General features: G+C 41.6%; 7 protein-coding genes and 1 long non-coding RNA gene across 9 annotated transcripts in view; 5 read left to right on the top strand and 3 right to left on the bottom strand.

Annotated features, from left to right (window-relative positions):
• Positions 1-201: 201 nt before the first annotated feature.
• On the top strand, positions 202-3063 carry LOC6584274 (Krueppel homolog 1). 2 transcript variants are annotated; one of them, XM_032732430.2, is made up of 2 exons: positions 202-1002; positions 1039-3063. In XM_032732430.2, the coding sequence occupies exons 1-2, from the start codon at positions 364-366 to the stop codon at positions 2245-2247; spliced, it is 1848 nt and encodes a 615-aa protein (XP_032588321.1). In that variant the 5' UTR covers positions 202-363; the 3' UTR covers positions 2248-3063. The 2 variants fall into 2 exon arrangements, with proteins under 2 accessions (XP_032588321.1, XP_002009930.2); XM_002009894.4 differs by having other exon boundaries at positions 202-3063.
• Positions 2665-4705, bottom strand: LOC6584275 (dnaJ homolog subfamily C member 25 homolog). The gene has a single exon (XM_002009895.4). It carries the CDS (start codon positions 4186-4188, stop codon positions 3163-3165), a length of 1026 nt encoding a protein of 341 aa, XP_002009931.1. The 5' UTR covers positions 4189-4705; the 3' UTR covers positions 2665-3162.
• Positions 4706-4808: 103 nt separating this feature from the next.
• On the top strand, positions 4809-5744 carry LOC6584276 (E3 SUMO-protein ligase NSE2). The gene is made up of 2 exons (XM_002009896.4): positions 4809-5005; positions 5070-5744. Exons 1-2 carry the CDS (start codon positions 4927-4929, stop codon positions 5669-5671), a joined length of 681 nt encoding a protein of 226 aa, XP_002009932.1. The 5' UTR covers positions 4809-4926; the 3' UTR covers positions 5672-5744.
• A 421-nt stretch (positions 5745-6165) lies between these two features.
• LOC6584277 (SREBP regulating gene protein) lies at positions 6166-7618 on the top strand. The gene is made up of 2 exons (XM_002009897.4): positions 6166-6507; positions 6573-7618. The coding sequence occupies exons 1-2, from the start codon at positions 6406-6408 to the stop codon at positions 7119-7121; spliced, it is 651 nt and encodes a 216-aa protein (XP_002009933.1). The 5' UTR covers positions 6166-6405; the 3' UTR covers positions 7122-7618.
• A 953-nt stretch (positions 7619-8571) lies between these two features.
• LOC6584278 (probable isoaspartyl peptidase/L-asparaginase CG7860) lies at positions 8572-9754 on the bottom strand. The gene has a single exon (XM_002009898.4). The coding sequence runs from the start codon at positions 9652-9654 to the stop codon at positions 8665-8667; it is 990 nt and encodes a 329-aa protein (XP_002009934.1). The 5' UTR covers positions 9655-9754; the 3' UTR covers positions 8572-8664.
• A 2191-nt stretch (positions 9755-11945) lies between these two features.
• On the top strand, positions 11946-12872 carry LOC6584279. Its single transcript, XM_002009899.4, has one exon. The coding sequence runs from the start codon at positions 12087-12089 to the stop codon at positions 12726-12728; it is 642 nt and encodes a 213-aa protein (XP_002009935.2). The 5' UTR covers positions 11946-12086; the 3' UTR covers positions 12729-12872.
• Positions 12873-14443: 1571 nt separating this feature from the next.
• On the top strand, positions 14444-15123 carry LOC122757908. The gene is made up of 2 exons (XR_006358101.1): positions 14444-14769; positions 14826-15123. It is a non-coding gene; the product is annotated as an uncharacterized LOC122757908 (long non-coding RNA).
• An 8259-nt stretch (positions 15124-23382) lies between these two features.
• The window catches only part of LOC6584280 (chitin deacetylase 1), a 54081-nt gene continuing 53183 nt past the window's right edge, over positions 23383-24280 (bottom strand). The window contains exon 8 of the mRNA XM_002009900.4: positions 23383-24067. Within this exon, the coding sequence (XP_002009936.2) occupies positions 23728-24067 (340 nt within the window). The 3' untranslated portion in view covers positions 23383-23727. The remainder of the gene's footprint in view (positions 24068-24280) is intronic.

Genomic DNA, 24280 nt, shown 5'->3' on the forward strand with positions numbered 1-24280 from the left:
TTTAGCTATTAGAATGGACCGTTCACACCAGTAAGTCTGTTTAAGAATTTGTTCCTCTTTACAGATGATAATATTACTAACCATATGGTTAGAGATAATATTAAAGATAATAAAATTATCAAGTTGTGACGTCACTGGCCTGGCTGTTGGTAAATGTATATCGATAGCATCGACTATCATCATCACGGTATGAACTAACAAACTATCGATAGTGTTTAACAAGAACTAACAACAAAAAGAGCAACACTCACAAAATAGACACACAAAATATAGTATCCATATTTGTATGTTTCTATGTGTGCAATCGTGTTTGTGTGCGAGTAAAGGCGTTATGTTTTTAGCACTCATAACAAACTTTAAGCAATGCCGCGTAATTTAGGTCCTGATTCGGGGCTTGTAGATCTAGGCGTTGTGTGCCTAATATGTTTGCGCGCGGAGCCTGGATATTGTTCAATTTATGGTCAAGATCTGGAGACACCTCATATGCAGATTGTGGATAAAATACGTAGTTGCAGTGCATTGCAGTTGGAGAGGCCGCTCCTCGCACAGCTGCCCGACAAAATCTGCCATGGATGCCGCAACGAGCTAAGCATCACCTATCGTTTCCAACAGAAATGCCTAGAAGCACAAAAGATATTCCAATCGGCAGCTTCGGCCACACAGCTTGTGGACGTCGATAAACTGATATTGGAGCAAACACAACATCTCAAGTTGCCATCCGGTCTCCGAGTAAAGCGTCTGCCAGCTGAGCCAACCGCCAAAAAAGTTAAGTATTACAATGACGATGATGATGTTGCCGAAGTGCATGATGTGGATGATGTGGATGATGTGGATGTTGAGGTGCACGCACTCATGATTCAGCCAGACGATAGCGCAACTACACTCATGCTGCAAGATGTGGCTAGTATCCCTTCAGATGCTGAGGAAGACAAGGTGATTGCACTGGATGTGGATTGGGCTGCCGAACAAGCGGAGCAGCAGCAACAGCAACAGCAGCAGCAACTGCAGCAGCAGCAGCAACTGCAGCAGCAGCAGCAACTGCAGCAGCAGCAATGTGAATCGGAGCAGGACAACGATCTGGAGATGGATCAAGAGTTCGTGCACGAGCAGGAACTGGAACAAGACCAGGAGCAGGACCAGCAGCAGGACGACGATGATCAGGACTATAAGCTGGCCGAGGACGAGTATTTACCGGCACAGACCACTCAGTGTGCTCCAGTCAACAACAACAACAACAACGAGGACAACAACATCAACATCGAAAGCAGCGACAACAACAATAGCAGTGGAACCGGAAACAATGTAATCGTCAATGTCAGCGGAGTGCGACCACGCCGCCCCACAGAGCCCAAGATCTGTGACATCTGCGGCAACACATACAAGTATCAGCATGCGCTCAATGCGCATATGCGCCGGCACAACAACGATCGGCCATATCCGTGCGAAGTGTGCCAGAAGGCGTTCATTTCGAATGTGGAGCTGCGTCGCCACATGCGAGTCCACACCGGACAGAAGCCGTATGGCTGCCTCTACTGCGAACGTCGCTTCTCCGACTTTGGCAGCAGCAAGAAGCACGAACGGATTCATACCGGGGAGCGGCCGTACATCTGTGAGGTGTGCAATAAGGGATTCGCCTATGCCCATGTGCTGTCCGTGCATCGGCGCGTGCACACGGGCAAAAAGCAATTTCAGTGCACGCAGTGCGACAAGGGATTCACCAAGAAATCCTATCTGGCCACGCATATAGCCCAGCATGTGAAGCAACAGCCGGTGGTGGACCCAGGCACGGGAATGTCACTGCGGCTGCCGACGCGAAAGCGACAGAAGCAAAAGGGGCAGCAGCAGAGGCAACAGCATCAACAGGAACAGCAGCTGCGAAAACAACAACAACAACAACAGCAGCAGCAGCAACAATCACAATTGCATTACAATGACCGCGATTTGGCCGTTGGAGACGATGATTCCTATGATGATGACAGTGTCAGCGTTGGCATCGGAATGACCAATCTCAACCAGGCGGGCGGCGAACAGGCCAAAGTGCTGGAAGAGTGCATTGTCACAAATGATTTCATGTTCAACGACGATGATGCGGACGACGCTGAGCAGAATCTGGACGATTATCATGATACGCAGCTGGACGATAGCGAATTCCAGAACGTTCAAGATGTCAAGGTGCCGTTCGGGCTTGTTAGCGGTCTACTCGATGCCGATGAACTTGTCAGCGATACCAAATACTTGATGGAATAGTTGTATTGCCTCTCCCCCTGCCCCAGCCCCAGCCCCAGCCCCTGCCCACGCAACTCCAATTACCCAATCCATTGACCCACCTTTAGGTCTTAAGCACGCGTGCAAAACAAATTAGTCTAGAGCTCATCAGCTGTGTAAATAAAGTCGAGTTGGCAACGGTTTCCAACATATATTCAAAAACAGAAACAGAAGCAACAACAACAACAATAATATGCGGATTCAGTTATGTGGATTGAAGCACAACTGTATACACGAATTTGGCGCTCCACATGCAAGAATTTGTCAGAGTGCTCCACATTCATATAGTCCCACATGTTCCAAAGGCCATTTCGAAATAATTCTAAAATGTTACGACTCTGTCCGACCTACAACAAATACAAATATGTACATTACTATAGAATACAATTTCAATTAGCATTTACTTGTAACTCTCATTTAAATATTTAGTTTTTATTTAATATTTAGTGTTTTGTATATTTGCTATATAAAAATTCGGACAATTGAGCTAACAACTTTAAAAAAGGAGAGAAAAAAAACAGAGAGGTTCTCGGTTTTCGGTTTCGCGTTTATCGCACGTTTCTGCTGGCAGATGTGGAAGATGAAAGATGAGAGATGAAACGCGAGTAAGCACGTTTTTGGAACCGGTTTTGGTGGCGAGGTCAACGCTTTGGCCATTGCTGCCCTGCGGGCAGTGTCCAAATGGCCAACAGAATTATTAACATAATTTATTTTTAAGCTATTGCAAAACTTCGCCCTAGACACGAACAAATTGTTAAAAGAAAAACAAAAAATAAAAAAAAACATTGATGTCTGCTAGATGAGAGAACGTTGAAAACAATAAATTACAGTTGACTGGCCCATGGCGACACGTTGGAACAATAAAACTTGAACATCAACAGATGCCGTACTCGTCCTCTAATCCTCGAAGGTGATGCGCCCGGGCCCATGGTTCTTCATGTAGCGCCTGTAGGCCTTGTAGCGCGGATTCTCGGCCAATTTCTTCTTCATGTCCTCGTCCTGATCGGCCTTCCACGCGACAAAATTGTCGCGCTTCCACAGTTCAAGCTGCAGATACTCCTCGATCTGTTTGTCCTCCAGTGAATTGAACTGGTGCTGACCCATGCCCATGTGGCGTCGTATCAAATAGAGCTGCTGCTCCCGCCCGTACGGCTGCTTGAGCACCGTGTAGCGCCAGAACCACAGCGCGTGCCACGCAATGAAATTGAACAGCGTGTACGGGCAGATGAGCAGCTGCACCCACAGCACATCCCATAGCGTCGGCTTCGCATAGCCGCCCTGAACGTCCATTTTCTCCTCGATTACCTTGCGTATGATACGCTCGATTTCCTCTTTCTGTTCCGTTTTCGATAGGCTCTTGCGATTCTTGCCCTTGCGATTGTGCACTCGCTCCTGGATCTCATCTCGGGCTATGTCCAGCGCCTTGTTGCGATACTTGGGCACCGTTGAAAAGTATTTGATGGCAGCATCGTAGCGCTGCCAACCAGAGTAGTACTGGATTATAGAAATCACGGTCAACGTCACCACGATCACCACGCGCACATCGACTTTGGGTGCCACACGTCGTCGGTAGTAGCGATAGTAATGCGCATAGTAGGCGTCCGGGTTATCCAGCATGTAGTCGTAGTCTGTGCGGGACTCCTCGTCGCGCAGTATCTCGTAGGCGGTGGCAACGAGCTTAAACTTCTGCTCGGCCAGCGCCTTGGCCTCCTCGCCACGGTGCAGATCGGGATGATATTTGCGTGCCAGCTGCCGGTAGGCCTTGCCGATCTCCGACTTTGAGGATTCACGTGTGACGCCCAGCACATCGTAACAGTTTTCTTTGCCACAGTAGAGACCGTCGAGTAAGCCCACGCACAATGTAGGCAAGATACTGACCAAGAGGCAGGTGTAAATCCAGCTTTGAGACTGTTTGTGTGGCATTTTGTACGTGTGTGCCTGTGTGTAAGTGTATGTGTGTGTGTCTGTGGCTAGCAACAGCTGTTGCTCCTTTCTCCGGGTTAGACTTTTTGACAGTTCCGCTGAGCTGTCTCCTTATGTTGGTATGTTGGCTATCTTGCAACTGTAAAGCCCCGTTCTCCGCTACGTTGCTTCCACGCTAGCGCTTAGAGGCTTTTGCCACTTTCACCTCAACTTCTTAATGTTCTGAGCAGTTAATGCTGTTGTTGCTATCTAGAGTTGTATTGGTGTACCAATGGAATCACATTGATTCCGCGCCGCTTCAAAGTGAACTAGTTCTTCGTTTGCACCGGCTAGCAAGTGGTTACGATTACCTTTGCCTCTAATTAATTTATGGTAGAGAGGTTTTTTTTTTAAAATACAAACGCAAAGAATATTGCAAGAAATTTTGTAGTTTTTTGGATTTATATTAGTAAAAAAACAAAATTTTGTGCTAAAATAAATTCGGAAAGCAAAGCCTACAAGCTCCTGATGGTAATAACAATAGTACACAATTCTATATTTTGAAATTTCAAATGATTTTCTTGTGCTGTGTATTCTGTTGACATGGGATTTCCTTTTAAAGAAAAGCCTGCTTGTATTAGCAAGCTACTGGTTCAGCTCACAATCCGATGGATAAGTTCCGATAACTAAATCCTAAGCTGAATAATCGGTTCCCAGAAGTTTAAGATTTGGATTGGAAGCAAAAATATTACAAAGCTAATGGAGTTTTTAAGTAGCCTTGAAGATGTCAAACAAACTATTATTGAAAACACCGAGTTTATAAGATCATTGGAAAACTGTAAGTATACAAATCTAATTATATTTGATGAGGTAAATCTAAGGTACAAACTAATTGTTTTAAGGTTGTGATGACAATTTCCGCGAAAATGTACAAAAATTGCTTAATGAAACAATGAAGGATCGATTGAAGATAGGCGAAGATATAATTGCTTTGAAGGCCAAGCACAAACGCATAGATGCTGCTTTGCAGAACGTATTAAATGAAGCTGAAACAGTCGAAGAGGCAAATGCCAAATGTGCAGAGATTTTGGAAAATGAAGAAAGGAAACGCACCAATATTAAGCAATCGGCTGAGTATAAAGAGTTTAAACAACGAATGACTGCCGTAGGAGGTGATTCGAATGCAACAAACGTAAATGATGAGGAAGTGACCGAGGTTGTTGAGCCAGGTGGCAAAGTTGTCTCAATGTTTGATCCATGGTCAAAGAAGTTAATGTTGAATCCAGTGCGAAACACTAAGTGCGGGCATCACTACGAAAAAGATAGTGTGGATGCTATGTTACAAGGCAATTCCGGTGTACGCTGTCCAATAGTAGGATGCCCGATCAAAAGTTGCATAAGCCTTAAGCATCTGGAGCCCGACATAGCTTTGCGTGAGAAAATAAGAGCGTACAAAGCTCAGCAGGAACTAGCAGAATCAGTATCAGATGAAGAAGAAAATTAGATAGATAGTCTAATCATATGTTTACTTTGCTAGGCTGTTTCATAAAGTACGAAATAAAATTGGTTTAATGCTAGTATTGTCTAATCCTTAAATGCTTGTAGCTTTCACACATTACAATGTTAACAATTGGTAAAGTATTCAATTTATAATATTTGAAGACAATCGATAATTCTAGTGAGATGTAGTCGTTTATGTAATTTAATTTTCCTTAGTAGACTAAAATCTGAAAAGAACTAAACATTTTTAATCGTACTTACATTAATTTCTAACAAGTCAATTTCCATTAAATAAATTCCATTGTTTAAGTAAAAAAGGATAATGTGTCCTGTACTCTTAAAAGAAAAAATGTAAAACACAACAATTTTGTATACCATAAATTGATTAAAAGTAAATACAAAATAAAAAAATTGATCGTAGTTTTTAAATATACTAAAGTAATTTATTTAAATTATTTGAAGACAATCGATAATTCCTATGAAATGTAATCGTTCATGCCATTCACTTTTCAATGTGTGGCAACGCTGCGCACAGCTGTTCGGCCCAAAACAAATGCAAATATTTCGCCAACTATTTTGTTAGAGATTCGAAAATCAAATGCGCGCACAGCGTTCAAGCAATTGTCACACTGAACGACAGCCGCAGCAGAAACAGCATCGCTTCCAGCTTTGACGAAACTAACTGCCTGAAAACACCGCTGGCAATGATGCCGATGCCCATGTCCGTAGACGCATACGATGTGGCCAGCCGCACTCACACGATTGCTACGACGACGCATTATTTATATAATTCTAGTACTGCTGGCCATCCTTTACATATTCGGCAACCTCTTTGATCAGGTGAGTCGTGCATAGGGAATTGGTATCAATAATGGATTCATAACAATCTGTTGTATGCCCAACAGGAGGGAGCCTTCAGTGCGCTGCATTACGATGAATATAAACCACAACGGACACGCCCGCTGCTATGGAAGCAGCAATTGCTGCCGCCCGAAGAACATCTCAATCGCACCAAGGATCCCGACTTACGTTGTCGCAATTCGGTGCAAGGGCAGCAGCTGCTGGCCGATGAGCGAGGATTCGTATGCCTACGGGAACAGATGCTGGTCAATGGCTGCTGCAACGTGGAGTTGGCCGGGATTAGCTACTATAGCTGCTACAGTTGCAATACCACATCACACTGTTGCGGCGTCTATGAATATTGTGTCTCCTGTTGCCTGCATCCGAATAAGCGATCTCTGCTGGAGCAAGTGCTGCAGGCGCACAACACACAGAAATATATCTACGCCAGTGTTGTGGACCACTTTGAGCTGTGCCTGGTCAAGTGTCGCACTAACTCACATTCTGTCGAGCATGAGAACAAGTACCGCAATGAGGCGGCCAAATACTGTTATGGCACCACTGAAGCGCACGAGTCGCAGCGCGAGGTGGCTCCCCGGGGTGGCCAGGGTTAGCCACTGGCTGGCTGGCTGGCTGGCAAAGATCGTGTGCAATCTCTGCGTAATGTCTGAGTGTTCAGCAGCGTAATCTTGCATTCATTTGTAAATTTCATGGACAGCCTCACTCTGATTGTCCAAATTAAGTGTAAATAGGTCAGATTGATTACATTGATTAAGTGGCACTGCGAGAAATAGTTTTAAGTTGAACTCGCCATGATAGGAGCAATGCCCAGCAATGTTGCGGCACTTGCACATATTTTGCGATAAATGCTCGATTTTTCATTCTGTCTCAGGTTTATGACATATTTGTTTATAACTTTAGTTAGTTGTCAAGTTAAAGGAATCCACATTTCAGTCTGGGAATTATGAACAATTTTGTAGAATTTATATAGCTTATAGTTACTATAGCTATGGTTTAAGATAGTTTAAGCCTCTTAATACTGTACATACATTAGACCTTTATTATTTAGATATAGTTAATTTTGTGCTTTACTAAACGTAATTTATTCAAAGTATTTTATGTTTTATTGAAGGTACTGTTGACAATTACATAACCAGCGGCTCCTGAAATACCTCATTGTGAAGGATCCCATTAAGAATTGCCAGTGCAGGATATGTCGCCAACAGTATTATCGGCATAGCTGCCGGAGATGCCGCCAGTCGACGTGCCCTCCCAATCAACCCGTTTGCATCCATGGCAACGGCGCTCATCGTATCGCTCCTTGAATGGGTGCGTGTACAGTAATCAAAGCACTGAGCTTCCAGTCTTTATATATACGCTAATCCTCTCCAACAGCAACTGTGAGAAGGGCACCTGCTAGCAGTTTTTCCATGCCGCTTCTCACCACAGACCCCTGGGCCGCTTGTCTGCCATGTCATGTCCATGTCCATGTCAACTGTCCATTAACTTGCTGAATCTTTTAAAAGAACCAACCGCCTTGCCCTGCATTTCGCATTAGTTTACTTGCAAGATAATTAATAACAGACTTGTCTGATGTTAAGCTATGCAACGACTCTGTTAAGTTAACAGTCTGACGTCGCTGTGGCTCGTGGGTCTTTAGCATTGTTGGAGATTGAGCACCTCTGGCACTGCTGTTATCAATCTAAAAGCTAAATACGTGTAATGGAGCTAATTATTGGCAACATATATACATATAAATATATATATATATATATACATATGTATGTACTTATATACATTCTTAAATCCCAAAGTATATACATACATACATAAATGCCTAGATTACTTTAATCTCAAATCATTTCGATTTGTCAGTGCCAATTCCTCGACTGCTTTTACTTTCGAGTTGAACAGCCTTAGCTTTAATTTGTAAAACTGAATATTATTGATAATTGTTATTTATTTTGAATTAATCCACACACATATGTACTATGGTATGTACATTAGTCTCTATCATTATATTGTTAAAGATGGTTAAAGATGATGTTCAGAAAAATGTCTCTGTTTGGGATTCATACATATATGGTTTATTGATTCACATACATACATACATACATATACATATGTATATCATATTACTCCTTCAGAGTTGCATAATTATTCCGCCTTGGCTACCAGCGGCTCCTGAAATACCTCGTTGTGGTTGATTCCATAATGAATGATGCCGTCGCGCACATAGCCCCAGGCCATGCGCCGTGACGTCCAGCTGATGCCCACCTCGCCCTTGTGATCGATGACAATGGCGCCGCCTGTGCCGCCGATGCGCTCAGTCATCTTCTGGCACTCCCTCTCGGCGGCTGCCTGAGCACTGAGTCCCTGGTGCTGTATGGCGCCCAAAATGCGCTGTGCGAGATTGTAGCGCATTATGGTCTCGCCGTGCCCTGTGGTGGAGACGCCGCCAACAGTATTGTCGGCATAGGTGCCGCATCCGAGCAGCGGAGTGTCGCCAATGCGGCCCGGCCACTTGCCAGTGATGCCGCCGGTCGAGGTGCCCACTACGATGAGTCCGCTCGCATCCATGGCAACGGCGCCCACCGTATCGCCCTTTGGATCGGTGCGGGCATCATCCAGCTCGGTGCGGGCAAAGGTGGTGTCCAGACCCTTAGCTTCTTGCTCCAGGAACTCACGCAATGCCTGCCGAGCACTGTCCGTGACCAGGGCGCCGGCTGGCAGCTTTTCACTGCCGGTGCTCAGCGCCAGCTCCTGGGCTGCCTGGCCGCCGAGGAATACATGCCGGCGCTTCTCCATCAGTCGGCAGGCCACCGTAATCGGATGCATGACGTCCGTCAGCAGGGTCACACAGCCCGCACGCATTTCCCGCCCCTCCATAAGGCTGGCCTCCATCTCCACAGCGCCGGCGGTGTTCAGGCACGAGCCGTAGCCCGCATTGAAGGACTCGTCCAGCTCCATGGAGCGCACTGCTGCCTCCACGGCATTCAATGCGCTGCTCGACGTCTCTGCGCCACCCGGCTCAAGATGCTTCCAAGCTGCCCGAAGCGCGTCTTTGATGCCCTTGAACTTGCCTTCCACGCGCGCATCGGTAATGTCTCCCGCTCCGCCATGTATCAAGAGTATTGGGCGTGGCATTCTGTTGCCTCGAATTCCACTCGATGCGTGCTAACGAACCCGAACTAAGTCCGCTACTGACAGCCACAGCAGGCAGCGATCGGATTCTGATTGTGCTGCTCCATGCATTCGCTTGTTTATATTTGTTCTCTTTGTCTTTGTCTTTGTTCCACTTATCTTTATTGCATTGCTTTCGTTCTCGGCTCATGTCGCATTTTAGGGTGGACCTTGTCTGCACAGAGTTGTTAGCTAGAGTTGCTTTGCAACTTATCTAAATATATATACATATATATATATATATATATATATATACATATATAAGCAAAATATAATATTGTGCAGAATTGTAAAAAATTGAATTTCACAAAGAAATGATATTTTATTTATTCTATTATATATTGTTTTTTTTTATATTTTTTTAAAATTTGTTTTTTAAGACGTATATCTACATATATATAGCCTATTCGTCCATTAACCAGCATATTAATAATATATATATTTTTCATAAATATAGCTAGTTTATTATATAATATAATACTCAGACTGCTTATTTTTTTAGGTTATTTTAATTGCTTGCCTATTGAATAAGTAATGATATTATATTATCATTTGTTCATGTATATTATATGTATATATATTTTATATGATGAAGGGTCTTCCGTGTCTCCAACGGCGTATTATCACTAACCATGCATGGTAAGTCGTATTATGCTTATAAAAAAGTTCAAGGTTTTTTTTTCTGATTTTTGCATGCGACCGCAGTTTGCGGCTTTTTCCACTCTGATATAGGTACTACAGCATATCACAACAACGTCCGTCCGTCTTGAGCTTGAATTTAGCAATGCCTTTGCTCAGAGTCTGTATTGGAAGAGCGAGTACAGGGAGACTCCGCATACATAGAGCCAGCATTGGCAGAGCGAAGCCAGAAATAATGCGCATAGGTAGAGCATAGGTAGGAGCGAGCATAGGTAGAGCCAGTATTGGGAGATCAAGCATTGTAAGAGCGAGCGCAGAAAGAGCAAGCTCATATGGAGATTGCATGGGGTGAGCAAAGCCAGGAAGAACGGGCATTGGTAGAGCCAGCATTGCAAGAGCTAAGGAGAACACGCATACATATATAGAGCACGCAATGGGAGATCAAGCATTGAAAGAGCGAGCACAGAGAGAGCAAGCTCAGAGAGAGAGAGAGAGAGAGAGAGAGAGAGAGAGAGAGAGAGAGAGAGAGAGAGAGAGAGAGAGCGAGGACAGATAGAGCTCCCACATCAAACACTCCACGTACAGAAAAAACTACCAGCTAATATTCACGCTATGGTAGCTGCCTTATGGGGCCTTTAAAGTGACCCATCGCCATAGATGACATCGCCATGTGGTCGCGTGACATATCTGCAGAAGAGGCCTCCTGCTGGGCCGAAAGGTGGTGCACCACCATCAGTTCAAGAGCTCTGCGGAGTGCGCTTCCATCAACGAAATTCAAATTTAGCAAGACAAAGCGTCACGAAGATGGACAGGAGCTAATTAGCTTTTGAGGATAAAAGGGCATCTAGCGATTCCTCGGCGAGCTCACTGGGCGACTCAACTCCAGATAGGCGAATAGACTGAAAACGCATCCAGGGCAGCGCGTGAAACAGGCGAAGGCTGCATCGCCAGGGAATCCAATAAACCTGATATACTGTAGAACTAAGTTAGTAATTGTAGATCTAAGATTTATATATTGGGCCCACTCACTAGCTATAGAGCCGCAACAATGAACTGAATAAAACAGTCATAAATCTAAGTAATTGGAATTACAGCTATAAAAGGGTTCGATGGAATTATGGAAAAAGAGAGTAGGATGTCTATAGGGCGTATAGCTAAGTGAAGAATCGCAGTGGTTCCATTATCAGCCAACTTTTGCCTCTATTTCTTTCTTAATTACGTGTCTAAATAATCATCTGTCATTTAAATGACTGACAGGAATGCTATAGCAGAGATGTTAAGGAACTGGCAATGCTAAGGAACTGGCAATGTTAAGAGTCAGCACGATAGATGTGGATTTCCGTTAGATTTTTGGATATAGTCTTAAAAGTGGGTTTAATTAAAAGTCTAATAGATTTTCAAATCAAAATGCTAACTGTAGAAAATGTTCAAATTGGCTTGGTTTTCCGTTCGATTTTTTATTTGCTCTTAAAAGTATGCAACGGAAATGATTTCGAAATGCTCTCCTGTCAAAATAAACATGCGAATCTATCAAAATTTGGATGCAATGTTATGATTTGTGCTCAACAAGGATAGCCATGGATTAACTGTCACCAATTTGATGTTAATCGGCCGAAGCTTCATTTGTTCTTTTTAGTTTTTGCTGAGCTAGTGAAAACAACTCTGAAAATTAAGTTTGAAAAAAAAGTTTTTCTTTTTTTTTTTTTTATTGCCTATTAAAAGAATTTCTTTGAGTTGAGCAAGTTGAGTTGTTTGAGATGGAAATGAATATCATAGATTCAATGAATCCGAATCCTAATCAGGCTGAAACTCTGAATCAGGTTGAAAATCTGAATCAGGCTGAGACTCTGAGTCTGGCTGCAGCTCCGAAGGAGGCTCCAAATCCAAATCCGGAGCCAGCTCCTATCCCGACACCGCATGGAGATTCGGGTCCAAATGCGGCCCCAAATCCATCTGAATTGCCGGAGTCAACTGGGGCCACCGCCTCGGTGGGCACACAAACTGAAGAAGTGAAGCTGAGTTCGCTGGAAACTGTGCCGGTGCCACGCAAAATCGCTCGCCCCAGGAGCGTTTTTCAGAAGCCCCAGCACAACCTGGACATTGCATCCGAGGTGTGCGTCGAGTCGGACAGGTGCGACAAAAGGAACAAGGCCTGTCAGACCATCAAGACTGGGGTCAAGCGCTCGGCAGATGACAGTCAAATGGATAATCTGCGTGCCGTTATGCATCAGCGCCGCAAGCTGGCCATCGACAAGGATCGCCAGCATCTCGCCAACCTGATGGAGATCATCAATGCCGATCCGCCGCCGCCGTGGCACGATGCCTCGCTAATGTGGCTCGAGGTGGACAAGCTGGAGAATCGCATCGAGGAGTTCGACAAGTCCCAGGAGTCTGGCTAGCTGAGGCTGGCTGAATGCAGTTTCCATCCGATGTGCCTTAATTATTAATTAATGTATTCATGCCATCAATAGCGCATACATAGCTCCACAAATACATATACACATATACATACATATAAATATATATCTATATATATTATCGCATTTAATGTCAAATGAATTCTCGATTGAAACTGCGACTGCTGCTCCGTTTTAATTGCCTTTCGAGCGATGCGGTCATTTTTCCATCTGGCTGAGCTTTTTGCCTGACTATGAGGAGCAAATGTCCTGCTCCATGGAGCCCTGGCTGCATGATGCTGCTTAACACTGTTGACATGGTAAATGCAGCGAGGCGTGCATACATCTACATGAATATACATATATATATGTAGAGAGAGAGGGGGAGAGGGCGAGAGGGCGAGAGGGGCGTAGCTGCTGCCCACTTGATTGTGCTTGACGAATTGTCTCGCTGCGTCGCATTTGAAATAACCTCAAGGCTCAGAGCTAGCTAGCTGCTGATGATGGTGCAGTGTGCAGTGTGCCGTCGACGGCCTCCATTAGTGGGCGTGGCATATGCTGTTGGTGCCCAACTAGACTTTGGCCATTTGGCAATGCGTGCGGGGTTTTCTTTGATGCAGCCAGCTAGCTGTTTATACAGAGCGCCAAACAGACTCGGGCCAAATGCATTTCAACGTCCAACAACAACAACAACAACAACACCAAGCAGGAGCCACTACAGCTGCATGCGTTGCATCTCTCGTCCCTCGTCAATGGCAGCTGATGCTAGCTTGAATGTACTTATATCCACTTGTGCATATATTTGCATTGCTCGGGGTGTTGGCACGGACTGCGCTTTTCAACAACAACAACAGCAACAACAACAGCAACAAGAACAACAACTGCAACTACAACAGCCACAATGAGCCGCATAAACACAGCCCACACACACACACACACACGCATGTGTATGTATATGTATATGCATACATGCATGCATGCATGTGGCTAATTCATGAAGCGATGCCTCATTTGCAATGCGCTAAACTTTCGTTGCCGTAGCCAAAGTCGAAGCCAATCCTACGGCAAGCTGAGAATCCTGCACGTTTGTGAACGGACATGCAGCCATGGTGCATGGTAGATGGTGCATGGTAGTTGGTACATGATGATACATGATACCTACTTATAAGCCGTGTCATCGTGTGCAACAATTCGTACAATGCACTCACACATTTGTACAGCATGATTAAGCTATGTTCAGCTATTTTGGGTAACTAGGCCAAGGGGGACTTTGGGCCAATTTCCATTGATTCAAATAGCAATGGCCTGAAACCGGACTTGGCCAGGGTATTAGCCGGTTGAGCTGCACACATTACTGAGAATCAGGCATTTAGCTAAATGCTTTTGTCGTTTTCAATTTACAATTTACAATTGTCAGAATTTAATAATAAATTTCTTTACATATAGAGCAGTTCTTTTTTTTTTTTACATGCTAATTGAGATAAATGTTTTCCAATTGGGAATTTTACAAAAATCACAATATATATAAAGATAACAAAGAGATTGTGAACAAATATGTAAATAAAAAATAATTTCTAATAAAAATAAGTTCATAGTTTATGTAAAGAAAATGTGAATAAATTATTTCTATTTTATTATTACTGACAGATAGATTTTATTAAATATACAAATATATTCTTATGCATATGTATATTTTATTTGTTTTACTTATTCTTTATTGCAGTGCACAATTATTATTATTTGCGTTGACAATTTTTAATAGCGATGTGAGTATCGATAATCAACTATATTCGATTGACATATCGATATTCAATACCAAGAATTTATGAAAAAGTGGCTTAACTCTTAGGAGTCGAAACTTGTCCAAATTGTTGACTTCTCCTTCATCTCCGATCTAATATTTATCATAGCTTGCAAATTACAGTTGGTCGCCTTATTCTCTACGTTCACATCTTCACACTCACTCGCTCTCGCTCAGAGCAAAGGATTTTGATTCTTTTCTATTTCGTCTTCTGCTGAGCGCCTTGAGTGGAACTGGTGCTGTGTAAGTATTTTCTCTAAGTGTTTTCTCCAAGTATTTCCTCTAAATATTACTTCTAGGTATTTTCTCCATTTTCAAATGCTTAGCGGGACGATCAGGAGCTTTACTGCACTGCACGACTGACCCCCACCAGGCCCGGGCGACTGAAGAAATGCTGCAGCTGCTGCCCTTTATATACGACTTTCACTCATACACTCAAACGTGCTTAAATTCTGGGCCCGGTGCCAGGTAGAGGTCGTTTCAGTTGAGCCTCAACTGACCAATGGGAACGCTCTCTGCTGCTTCAAGCACTCTTACTTCGTTTTACTTGAATATAAATACTCAATGAATACAGCTGCATGCATATAGACAACTTAAGTGATCTCTTTTGATTTTTCTTCATCGTCTTTTGATTTTTTTAGGCAGGCAGAGAGAGAAACAGACGGAGAGACAGACTCAGATAGACAGGCATATATATGTATGTATATACGAACAGATATATATAGGTAAACAAAAACTCATAGTTAAATCAGATTACGTTTGTTCATTTATGTATATATATAATTATTTATATATATAATGACATTTATTTATATTTTATATGACATTTTTAACTGTAAGATTAGACAGCATTTTCTTCTACTGCACAGTTCTCTTGAGGTCCAAAACTTCTGCATAGTCTGCCGGAATTCCTGGCTATTCCATTAGCCTGATATAGGCTAAACTGGCAACACTGATGCACACACACACACAGAGCTTTTGCCTCACTTCACTCCACCAAACAGTCGTAGCTGATCGCTAACGAAATGGTTAGAGAAGTAATGGAATCTATTGCTCTTTAAGTTTTTTCTTAGAGTGTGTTTGAGAGACACTTTTGCATATATGCACATGTATGAATGTATGTCAGCAGTTATTTGGAAGCTATGTATTTAATGGCAATTTGTTCTATGACTTCAGGCAGGAGCGAGCGCTCATTCAAAGCTAGCCACGAATTCATCATCTGCGTTGGATTGTAATTTCATTTATCTAATTTAGAATTGCACAAATAATAAAAACAAAGCTTAATTGAGAAGCCTGACCTCATGGTCCTCGAGGCAGCTAAAGGCAAGTGCCCACTCAAATGCACTCTGGCATGCATTTCCATGGAGCTCATTACCGAATCTCGTGTGTGTGTGTGTGTGTGTAAATCATATTTGCATTCGCATTTTGGTATAAGCACATAATTTCGCAATTTATTGTTTATAACAAATTTATCTGCGGTTTCGCCTCGTTCGCTCAATTGAAACTTAACTGAGTGATGCGCACTGACAGCTAAATTGTGGCCACACTGCGTATACATACGTAATGCACTGAATACTCATTTAACTGGCGCGTGGGCAGTTGTTTAAGTTAATATGTAATTAAGCTGCCATCGGGCAAGAGTGATCCAGTAATATGGCTAAAGTCAATTATATATCCGATTTATGTAGTAAATAGTATATATAATGAATGGAAAAGTAAGGACTGATATTATTATCATAATGTCTATAAAGGTCGCAAGGGAGATTTATATAGTACTTTAAATACAGTAGAATCCGGCTATAAGGACTCTGCTTATAGCGTCCGTAATGCGACGAAAATTCTGGTACCCAGATACACTTATATGGGCAGATTTACACGGCTATAGCGTCTTCCGACGCTCAAGGGACCGTTGTTATAACCGGAATCTGCTGTAATTACATATATAGATATAATGTTAATTACATATATAGATATAATGTATTCGATTTTTGTAGTGCTTAGTCTCCATATAATATATATTGAAGTAAGGATTGGTAATGTTATCATTATGTCTATAAAAGTTGCGAGAGAAATGTATATAGTATTATATAGTAATAGTATTTTGAATAAAATCCAATTTAATTTAATAATATGGCTATAATGCATTCGATTTTTGTAGTAGTTAGTCTCTATATAATGCATATTAAAGATCGGTATTTTCCCATAAATTCTATACAAGTCACAAGAAACTTGCATTCAAATAGTATTTAAAATAAAATGGATTTCAGTTAAGCAACTTAAAGCTGCTCAGGCTGAGGCAGCCTCTCGCCTCATCATTAACAGCATCGAAATTTGAATTTTTGCCCGTGCGCCATGTTTGGGGAGCGGGGCACGTGGAGGGGGAGAGGGGGCCACGCCCAAGACAATGAATGCGTAAATCTGTCACAATTAATACCTTTAATCGGGCTCACGCGGCACGCGCGAAGTCAAAAGCAACTTCCTGTGGGGGAGCGGGGCGAGCGGAGGTGGGGCAGGAGACGTGCGGCACTTCCGGAAACCCAGCTGCTCCGGCATATACACCGCTGGCAGCCGATATAGGTGGCTGCTTGGCACGAAGTTTTTCGCGCTCTTGTCAACATGCTGTTGCAATTGGCAAGCGAGTGGGGCGACCATTAAAGCCATGTTAATCGATTTTCTGCTGCTTTACATGGCATCATGGCAATCCAAATCAAGCCAGGCCACACCCCACACCCCACGCCCCATGCCCCACACCCACGCCCACAGAGCTACTGCTGCTGCTGTCACTCACAAAGTAGAAAATAATCAGCATGGCCCAAAGAGTTTTCTTCAATCGAAGCGCTTTGGCATCGAGCGCCAGGTAAGAACTACGCGTGGGCCGATAAACCAGTCCCATGGCCAGCCATTCAAATGGCCATAATAGAGCAGCTAGCTCTCAAGAAATTAATCATTCGATTAAAGCTCATTAATGAGTGTTGGCAGCCATTGAGATGTATCGATGCGGAATCCGCTCCATGCTCGGGAGTACAGCTGGAGCGCGTCTTAGTTACCAGCTCATATATGGATGGCCAGGGTTATGCAAGGGAACGCAGTCGGGCCGAGTATACTATGAGCATTTAAAGAGTGCCTCACTTCGCGAATTAGTTGCTTATTAATTAAGCCGGAGAGGAGGCAGAAGGGGGGAGCGAGAGTGTGTCTGAGTTCCCTTGCATTACTAGTACGATTGCATGGGTGTCGTATGGCGTAAGAGAAGAAGGGTGAAAGGGGATTGTATTTTATTTAATACGCTTCTATGCGATTCTCATGATTTCGAATTGGGTTACTCTCGCTTTATTTCTGTATGGCTCTGCTCTATAATAATATCGGCTTATACCTTTCGCACTCCTCGTCTCCCTTCTCTGTATCTCCATCTCATTCGAATCTCCTCGCCTTCTACGTTTCACTCTTTCATTATCTTTCAGAATCACTCTCTCTCTCTCTTTCTTCACATTTTCTCATTTACACTATTTCTATTGAACAGATGGATAGAGAGTCTGTATTATTGTTTCTCTATCAATCTTCCGTTCTTATTCAGTCCTTCCCTTTATCCTATTTATCTCTCTGGGAACTCCCTGTATTATTCGCTCTCTAGCTCTGTCACTATTTTGAATATTTTCTCAGTCAGTAAATCCGTATTTCCATCTTTCTTTTTCCCTTTATCCCGTCTGACTATCTCTAACTCTCTCAGTCAGTCTTTCTCTTTACCCTATTTCACTCTCTGTGTTTCTCTGTTTCTATAGACCTCTGTCGATCTCTCTCTCTCTCTATTTCTGTGTCTCCCTCTTGTACACATTCTCATTCTTTATTACAGTTTTACTTTCTCCTTCGCTCTGCCTCCCTTCTCTTCTCTCTCTCTCTCTCTTCCTTTTTTTCTCTATGTCTCTCTCTCCTCCGTCTCTCTCCACATCCCCACCATTCTGAGGCCAGTTTCCTTCTGTCTCTCCTTTATTTCATTCAGCTTCCATCTTCCTGCTGCCTTTACCCCAATCCCTCTTCGGGACCTTCTCAAATTACAAAACGTCGGCAAAAATAATTGTGCTCATAAATGAGAATTTTTGTTAATTATGTTTACATATCTTAAGGTTTTATGTAGCAACAGTCCTTGTCTCCAAGCACCGCTTTCTCCACTCTCACAGCGCGCACACGAAACACGATTTTTAAATGTTCTCATATTTGAAGTAATTTCTTCAAATGCTTCGTCAAGCTGTTTATTTGATTTAACGGAAAGTCAACTCTAACCCACAGTGTCTCGCCCTCCATCTCTCCCCGTCTCTCTCTCTCTCTCTCTCTCTCACTCTTTCTCTCTCTGCCTGTGTGCCTCTTTCTCTGTGTCTCTTTACGTCTTATGCTACACGTACGCACATTCTGCAACTGCACTAAATTACGCAAACTCTCTCCGTAGAACTCCTTTAGCCGGAATCCGGCGACCCCATGGCAACTGTTTAAAGTGTTTTAGTATTACTGTTGGCGTTGCTAAGCCAAAAACTAACTTACACCTAACTAAATGACAAAGTTTTGCGACTCACGGCTACACACACACACGCGCCAGCACATACGCACACACACACACACACACACACACACACACACACGCACACAAACAAACAAACATATATAAAGTTGGTGAGCGGAGAGGCAAGTGTGCCTGGCGGTAATTTAAGGCAAACATTTCTTTCTATGCATAGGTGAGCGAGGTCTCTGTGTGTGTGTGTGTGTGTGTGTGTGAGTGCCTGTGGGTGTGGGTGAGTGTGTCTGTTGGCTGGCTGGTGGTATAAATGTGTGTTACCACATGGACGCCAAAAGGCACGCGCTGCAAATACTTGCTGACACACACACACACATCAAGTTGGTTAAAGATGAAAAAATTCCCGCAATCACACACACACACTCACACATATGGTGGGATGTTGGGTTCCCTTTTTCTTTTTTTTCCTTTTTTGTACTCTATGTGGAGCAGCGCGTGTGGGGCATATTTAGATTTGGCATACATGATCCGTTTGAAACAATAAATAATAGATTAATGTAATTATGTCTGCTCCATAGATAGCGAAATGAATGCATTTTTAATTCAGTGTTCTATGTATTCCATTGGAGCAGCAATTGTGCATTCTTCGGACATGTTTAATAACATTGTAAATTATTTAATTATTTTTTTTTTTTTAATTTGTTTTGTTTGATTTCGGCTTTGTTAACGCTTTGAATCTGTGAGAGAAAGATATTCCATTGAATGTTATCAATGGGTTTGACGAGCAAATGGATTTGGCTAGAACAAAGACATGGACTTAAAAAAAAATAATTTTAAATTAAAAATAAAACAAATACATTTTTTTTTTAAATTTTATTTTATGTTTTTTGTTTCAATTTAAAGAAAACAATAATTTTGTTTATGTTATGTTTTAATTTTTTTTTATTTTGAAATTTTTTATATAGGAATAGGAATTCAGGCTTTATTGTATTTAAACACGTATTTTATTTATCATATTTTTTTAAATGATATTTAAGCCTGTATTAAAATGGGGAAATATATAATGTAAATATAACATAATATTATACATATAATATATGAATAATGCAAAAGAAAAACAAATCCTTTGAATACAAAAAAAAAAAAAAAAAAACTTCAATCATTTTAATTTTTTTTTTTTTTTCATTAAAATTTTTCCTACTTCATATTTATACATACAGGAGGCCGAGTTCTCCATTCAGACATTCTTGGAGTTACATTCGGGCGAGACAGAGCTTAAACCTAATTGTTACAATATTATGAAAACAGGGATATTTAATTATATTTTAAATCTTTTTGTTTTCGAGTGTTTAGGACTGAGCTCCAATGGCGCCCAGACAGGGAATCAACATTCTAGATCTAGATCTATTTTATTTACCTGCTATAAAGTAAGTAGAGGATATCTATGTATATCCTGTGTATATATATATATGTATAGCACATCATATTTACCCCACTATAGCACTCACTCGACCATTCTACAGGGTACTTAAAGTCGTGGCTAGTGCACAGCGCACATTCCTAACGGTTTGTTTTTATATATTTTGCGTGTTGGCTACTTCTTTTGCCACTACTTTAACCACATAAGCGAATACGAATGCGAATGCGAATGCGACTGTGAATGCGAGCTGAGGTGTGAGTGAGTGAGTGTGTGTGTGTGTGGGTGAGTGTGCGAGATTCTGCTGGCCGTGAACGTGTCGTGCGTTTGCCAGTTACCGTTACAGTTAGCGCTGCTGCTGCCCCCAGTTGGAGGCAGCATGTTGGACATGGCTACCTTTTCTCTTTTATTTTTCCTCTCCTTGTTGTATCTTGTTATTGCGATTGTTGCTGTTGTTGTTGTTGTTGTTGTTGTTGCTGTCGTAGTTTTGTTTTGGTTTTTGTTGCCAACTGCGGCAGGCCGCCCCGCTGCGGCCCGCCCACTTTCAGTTGTAACTGGCATTTTACACATTTACAAGTTGGCACTTTATATTGCATAATATTACCACGTACAAGCGCCACCTTTACTTTTTTACGAGTCACACCTGAGTGGATGTGCGCTGGTGTGTGTGTGTGTGTGTGCGTGTGCAAAGTAATTCAATAATTACGCTCTTGACATCATATTCGTATTACTTTTTTGTCACATGTGCAGAATATGAGTGTGTGGGTGTGTATGTGCGTGTGTGTGTGGGTGTGAATGGGTGCGAATGGGTAGGGAGCAGGTGCATGCGTGTGTGCCCTGACGAGTGGCTGGAGAATTGTGGCTTAAAAAGTCACACGCCGCTTAACAATTAACCCACTTTGCCACGCCCACTCGCACGTGACATTGCGGAAGATGATGGAAGAAGAGCAAGAAGAAGAAGATGGCGCTGACATTGTAAGCGGAATTTTATACATAGTGCATCTATATTTATATTTATATTTATATTTATATCTATATCTATATCTATATCTATATCTATATCTATATCTATATCTATATCTATATCTATATCTATATCTATATCTATATCTATATCTATATCTATATCTATATCTATATCTATATCTATATCTATATCTATATCTATATCTATATCTATATCTATATCTATATCTATATCTATATCTATATCTATATCTATATCTATATCTATATCTATATCTATATCTATATCTATATCTATATCTATATCTATATCTATATCTATATCTATATCTATATCTATATCTATATCTATATCTATATCTATATCTATATCTATATCTATATCTATATCTATATCTATATCTATATCTATATCTATATCTATATCTATATCTATATCTATATCTATCTATATCTATATCTATATCTATATCTATATCTATATCTATATCTATATCTATATCTATATCTATATCTATATCTATATCTATATCTATATCTATATCTATATCTATATCTATATCTATATCTATATCTATATCTATATCTATATCTATATCTATATCTATATCTATATCTATATCTATATCTATATCTATATCTATATCTATATCTATATCTATATCTATATCTATATCTATATCTATATCTATATCTATATCTATATCTATATCTATATCTATATCTATATCTATATCTATATCTATATCTATATCTATATCTATATCTATATCTATCGATATCTGTATCTATATCTATTATATATTCAATTGTTTCAACATTCATATCTTTATCTTTATCTTTATCTTAGAGCAGCTCGTGTCTCCGCTGCGAGCATAAATACCAGCAACAAATTTTCAATTACTTGTTTGGGATAATATTTTCGGAAAATGCAATTTGTCCGACTAACTTTATTCATTCATTTTGAGCTGAAGTTGGCGAAAAAAGCACACACACAAACACAAACATACTGGCACACACACACACGCGCACTCACACACATACACACACACGTAAACATTCTCGCACTTGTTCCAAGCAAACAGCAGCAATGAATGCGCTTTCATGTTCCATTTTTATACATACATACCTACATGTGTGTGAGTGTATGTGTGCATATATGTGTGTGTGTGTGTGGCTTATATATTTGAGTGTGTGAAATGAGCGTGTTTGCTTGTGTTTGTAGTTTCGTTTCAAAAAACAAAACTTTCGCAAAGCGATGCGAACGCACATCGTGAACTCTCTAACAAATGTTTGCCCAACTGGAAGTTACCCTGTAACTAAGCAATTGTGCCACTGTGACCCGATGCTGGAGCAACAGAAAGCAACATTAAATACGCATATTTGTGAAATTCGACGCCATTATTGCAGCTCCAATCGCAAAATACCTAATTAAAATAAAAAAAAACTTTTCTCCCTGTGTAGCACACATAATGTTGTTTGTTCCTCGCTGTGTGTGTGTGCGTGTGTGTGTGGGTGGCTGGCTGTGTGGTGCAGTGTGGTATTACACACTCACCTGCGATGTCGCCCTCATCATCCGCGTGGCATCTTCTCTTTGACGCTTTGCACGTGTTTTTCTCCCGGTTGAAATTGTAAAAGTTTTGTCGGTTTTTTTTTTACTTTTTGCTTGAATTTTTTTTATTTTTTTTATTATTGTTTTTAGTTTTAGTTTTATTTTGTGTTTTGTTTGTTTGTTACCCGCCGACCTTTGGGCGCTGCCTTCGGTGCCGTCGCGTCTAATTTCGGTTTTAAATACATGGTCATAGTTGTACAGTTGATTTCCCTGGCAAAAGTTGGGACTGCGCATTTCAAGCTACTCGGCTGAGTAATGAATGCAGCGACGCCTCGAGCAGCCACTGTGAGAACGGGACACCGGATACCTATGGCAGCGAGAGCTCGCACTTTAATTTCAATTACACTTCAATTCAAATAATTTGTTTAAAAAAAAAGTTGTATTTATTAATACAGAGAAAATATATATATTACAACTACGAACAATTTGTTACAGTTTTGCTTACAGTCTACAAAAGTTGAAGAGCAAAAAGTAAAGAAATTGAAGAAAAAAAAAAAAAACAATAATAAAAGTGGAAATAAAAATATGGCTCATAATATGAGAGTTTGGAACAGATAGTAAACAGTTAAGAATAGAACGAAAACCATATGGGAATGGCGCGAATAGATAGGTGGAAAGAGAGAGACAGAGTGACAGAGAGAGAGAGAGAGATAGATAGATAGAGAGAGAAGGAATCATTTTAGATAAATGGGCTGTCGAACGGGTCTACTTTCTCTGCTCTGCATCGTCTTCCTCCTCGGGCTCATTTTTGTTGACGGAGTAGTTGTAGTTGTCACGCCCCGAGATGCCCGTACCGCCGGCATCGCCCAGCCAGGGATAAACGTTGGGGCACTCGCGGCACGTCTCCATGTAGCGAGTGTCTGTCAGATTCTGTTCGGGTATCTTGAAGGGCAGCGCGCAGGTGTTCCAAATGTTGCACGGCTTGGGCGCAACGGCTACGCTCTTGTCACACTTCCACGCCTCGATCTGGTTGACATCGCGCAGCTCCTTGGGGTCGGTCATGTATTGCAGCATCTGGGTGATGGTCAGGATGTAGACGTCGGGTCTGTAAGTGGACAGAGAGGGAAATTAATTTAGCTCACGAATATAGTTTCTTAATCAAATTTGCTAATAATCGATAGCTGTGCTATCGACCGATAGCTTTTCGATTCAATTGCAGCTAGCTGTCAAATATTGCAAACTTATAATTGGATTCAATTTCAGATGATTACTCGATCAATTTATCGATTTCTGTTATCGATTTATTATTTTTAGATAT

This window comes from Drosophila mojavensis, unplaced genomic scaffold (genome assembly GCF_018153725.1).
Source record: "Drosophila mojavensis isolate 15081-1352.22 unplaced genomic scaffold, ASM1815372v1 contig_136, whole genome shotgun sequence".
In the NCBI taxonomy this organism is placed as follows: Eukaryota; Metazoa; Arthropoda; class Insecta; order Diptera; family Drosophilidae; genus Drosophila; species Drosophila mojavensis.